The 4,281-nt window shown below is 41.1% G+C and overlaps 1 protein-coding gene across 1 annotated transcript; it reads left to right on the forward strand.

Moving 5' to 3' along the window:
- Positions 1 to 3,069: 3,069 nt before the first annotated feature.
- On the forward strand, positions 3,070 to 4,038 carry LOC146341527 (olfactory receptor 4D1-like). Its single transcript, XM_084807516.1, has one exon. It carries the CDS (start codon positions 3,070 to 3,072, stop codon positions 4,036 to 4,038), a length of 969 nt encoding a protein of 322 aa, XP_084663642.1.
- Positions 4,039 to 4,281: the final 243 nt, after the last annotated feature.

Genomic DNA, 4,281 nt, shown 5'->3' on the forward strand with positions numbered 1-4,281 from the left:
ACCAGGTCAGGTGCTTTGGTCAGTCTCTCTCCTCACACTGCCACTCTTAGGCTCTCACCCACAGCGCCCTGTTGGTGTATTGTCACCATGTTAGTCCAAACTCCGAGGAGCCAGGGAATTGGTGCTCTGTGATCAGTCATGATGTTCTATGAGCTGAGCCCACCCATCAATGGAACACAGTTCCTGGATCCAACCCAACCCACTCTGTACAAACATTTTCTTTCTATGTCCTTATTTATATGTACGTACCTATTAGGCATAATTATTTTTGTGTCTGATAAAACAGGCTCTACACCATGAAAGCTTATGCCAAAAATAAAGCTGTTATAAGTGGATCTAGCATGGTTTGGGCTTGATCTGTGTTGGTTTAACATAATGTGTGAATGCAACAGGCTTGCAAACACATATAATATCTATATACCTTAAATTAACAGAACATTTTATTTGGGCTCTGCCCCCTGACCTGGCTGGTATCACAGAACTGGCTATCCCTCCTCTATTAAATGTCTTTATGCGCAATTGCCAAGCACTTTAATGATCTCCTCTGTGTTTTGGTTCCCTAGCTTCTTCACCAACCTTCTTCAGTTTACGAGAAATCTCACCAGTTAATTCGTAATATCCCCATTATTTGCAAACACATGAATAGTGCTGACTCTTCATGCTTCCTTTTTATACAAGTTGTCCCCCTCCCTTTTAATTATTAGGAGACAATGATAACTGTTTTAGATGCAAATTTTGGTGTTGCAGGGATAGAGTCATACTTTCATTGCTGCTGTTTTTAAATTATGCTGTGCAATTACTCTGCTATCTTTCTGCTCGCGATCTGAAAAGAAGAACTACTGAAAGCTAATATGCCTGAACAAAGAAAATAAGCAAGGGATTGAGAGATCTCAGAATAATAGACTACAAAGTCCAGCAACTGGAATTCATCTGCTTCAGGAAGGGAGAACATAAATAAATGGGACCTGATCTCTTTCCTATTCTCTGATACCAAGATTACTGATGTTCCATCTCTACCTGTTCCTGATGATGTTAAAAGGTAGCATTAAATAAAAATGTAATACATAATGGTGGTTTGATTGACATTCCATTTGCAGTGGCATGCACTATTTATCGGAACATGTATGTTCACCAAACAGAAACATTGGTGCTTCTCTGGGATGAAAAGAATTCTGTGTGGGTTGGACTGGACTTTCATAATCAAATTGGAAATTGCTTCAATCATGTGAATATCACTGGATAAAAAAGTATATTGAAATTAAGGCTGGTTCAAAAGTTTCCCACATAGTTAGCTATACCTGTTCAATGCTAAATATTGTAGTCACAAAGTGTTTAACATCAATCCTTTTTATGATTTTTATAAAGATAAGACTGAATGTAATAGAGTAGCAGAGATACTGGTTAATGCATGTTTGTGGGTGCATTTTTCTACTACATGCAGAGTAACATACTAGCAATGTTTGGAATGAAGAATCAGGAAACCATGAAAGAGAATGACTCCTTGCAAATCATAAACAATATGTATTATATATATACTGTACACAAAGTATAATAGTTAGAATTGAGTATGTGTGGGTCAACTAATCAGTATTTATACATTCAGACACAGAATTGGTGCAACAGGATAGCACTCCTTTACAATAAATAATCCTGGAACCTATCTTTCATATACATATATATATATATATATATATATATATATATATATATATATTACTGCTCCTGTAATATTAAAAAAATAATATTATAGGAGAAGTACAAACAGTAATAATCTACCTAGGAGTAGCAGCAGCAGCAGTAGCAGCAGCTGAAGATTTGGCAACATGTTCAGGATATTCAGCAACATTTTCAATAGTGAAGTAATTTAGAATATTTTATATTACAGGAAGAACCTAAGAACATGCACTGTACCTGTGACTTCTACAAGCCACAATAATATGTTCTCAGTTATCCAATATATGATTTAACAGAAGCCCATATTACCTATTTTTGAATTGTGCAAAAAGGTGGAACCATTTTCGTGAACATCTTTGCTATCAATATAATGTGATATTTTATGAAGTCCAGTAGAATTCACTTGACTTAAATTTTCCCAATTGTCTCTGCATGGTGCCCAGCATTTTCTACAACATATATTACAATTGGTTTCAGAATTTGCGAGCGGAGATGGGTTAAAGAAGACGCAGACAACAAGCTTGGGTTGAAAATTGGGCCACATTTATTGAAATAGCTGCAAAGGGGTAACTAGGATGGGCATCTAACTGTGTCAGTGGCTAGCTGGCACTTCTTGGGTGAAAACACACCCAGCCTGAGGGGTGGCGGTGATCTCGCCATCCCTCCGGACTGCCCCTTCTGGGGGAGGTAGACCTTCCGGTGTCACCCCCAACCCGGTGCCGCACAACACCTGGGTGAGTGAGTAGGGTTGGTCTCCCAGGCAACCCTTATCCCCCCGCTGAGCTGCACAACACGTTTGGGGGCCCTCAGGCATCACCTGTCACCATAAGTTGCCTCTGCATGCACACCATCCCTACTTTCCTGTTTTTGCCTGTCCTAGCTGCCAACTGGAATGTGACCGATGATAAAGACCATATTCCTTTACAGGACACACTCGACCCGCAAAACAGTGTGACGTAGGCAAAAAAGATGCACAGTAATAGGCCAATCGAACTGTGAGCCAAAAAGTTCCTACATGGCTCCCAAAGGGCAACCAGTAAGAAACCCACACTGCTTAGGGGAGGGTGGGAGGGAGCTGCGTCAAGCCAGAGAGCTGAGATTGGGAGGGGGAGCTGAGTTTAAAGCAGTTCAGCCTGCCCCTCCCTGCATGGTGGTGCCACTGGGGTGCACCAATCAGAGGCCCTTATGTCTTGTCACCCCACCCGCCTGCAATGCCCCCCCTTTCAGCCAGACAAGCTGGCCCCAGGGTGAGGGCATATCTTTTAAAACATAATATTCATAATCGTGAATAGGTGAGTGGTTTTTTGGGGGGGAGGGATTTGGTAACATAACTTTTAATGTTCCTTAGTGATTCCTGGAAAAGTCCTTCTTCTTAGTCTTCAACAAGATGTTTCAATGGAGAAGAACAGCACGGCAGTGACAGAACTTATCCTCCTGGGCCTCTCTCAGAATCCCAGAGTAGAGACCCTTCTCTTCTTCCTTTTCCTCACCATCTACAGCACAACCTGGGTCGGAAACCTTACCATTATAATCACTGTGATAATCACACCAAATCTCCACACACCCATGTACTTTCTGCTAGCTAACTTGGCAGTCATAGACATCAGTGAATCATCAGTCACATCACTCAAAATGCTGTGGGATCTCTTCTCCCATACTCACACCATCTCCTACAACTGGTGCATCACACAGATCTTCTTCATCCATTTAACAGGAGGTGCAGTGGTCTTCTTACTTGTTGTGATGGCTGTTGACAGATTCATAGCTATTTACAAGCCACTGCAATACTCAATCATTATGAACCGAGGCGTTTGCATAGGTTTGGTGGCAGGAGCATGGTTGGGTGGTTTTGCTCACTCCATTGTCCAGATTGGAATTCTTATTCAGCTGCCCTTCTGTGACTCCAACATTCTGGATAATTTCTACTGTGACATCCCCCAGCTCATCAGACTGGCATGTATCAACACATACATCCCGGAGCTGCTGATGGTTTGTAACAGTGGGCTACTCCTAACATTAATCTTCTTTTCTTTACTTGTGTCATACACTGTCATCTTGGTGAAGATTAGAACACATCATGTCACCAAAGGGAAACACAAAGCTATTTCCACCTGTGCCGTGCAGGTCCTGGTGATGAGTTTAAATTTTGTTCCAGGGATGTTTGTTTATGACCGGCCTTTCAAGGTATTTCCAGGAGATAAGATTGCTTCAATTTCCTACACCATTTTGACACCAATGCTGAACTCGATGATTTTCACTTTGCGTAATACAGAGATGAAAAAGACAATTAGCAAACTTGCGAGAAAACTTTTGCTTTCTAAAAGGACAGGAGCACTCCATTGTCTTCATCATACAGAGCCATAGTGAACACTTCTAGTTCTCACCCTTTTTAATTAACATTTTTTTTGGGGGGGGGGAAGAGCTAATTAGCAGGGCTCTAAAACTGTATATGTAAAGAGCCATTCAGCGGAACAACCTGAAGGATGCCATTCTTAATAATGTGACTAGAAAATAATGTGACTAGTGGTGAGGAATGAAAATTACAATGCATTATCCATTGGAAAACTGATTTGTTGCAGAGCCAGGATCACCTGCATTCATGTTTTT

This window comes from Heloderma suspectum, chromosome 6 (assembly GCF_057233095.1).
Source record: "Heloderma suspectum isolate Gila_16-S chromosome 6, 16-S_ref, whole genome shotgun sequence".
Classification (NCBI taxonomy): Eukaryota; Metazoa; Chordata; class Lepidosauria; order Squamata; family Helodermatidae; genus Heloderma; species Heloderma suspectum.

What these genes read in the sequence shown, in the direction of transcription:
- LOC146341527 (XM_084807516.1), top strand. Translation starts at nt 3,070, where the DNA reads ATGGAGAAGAACAGCACGGCAGTGACAGAACTTATCCTCCTGGGCCTC.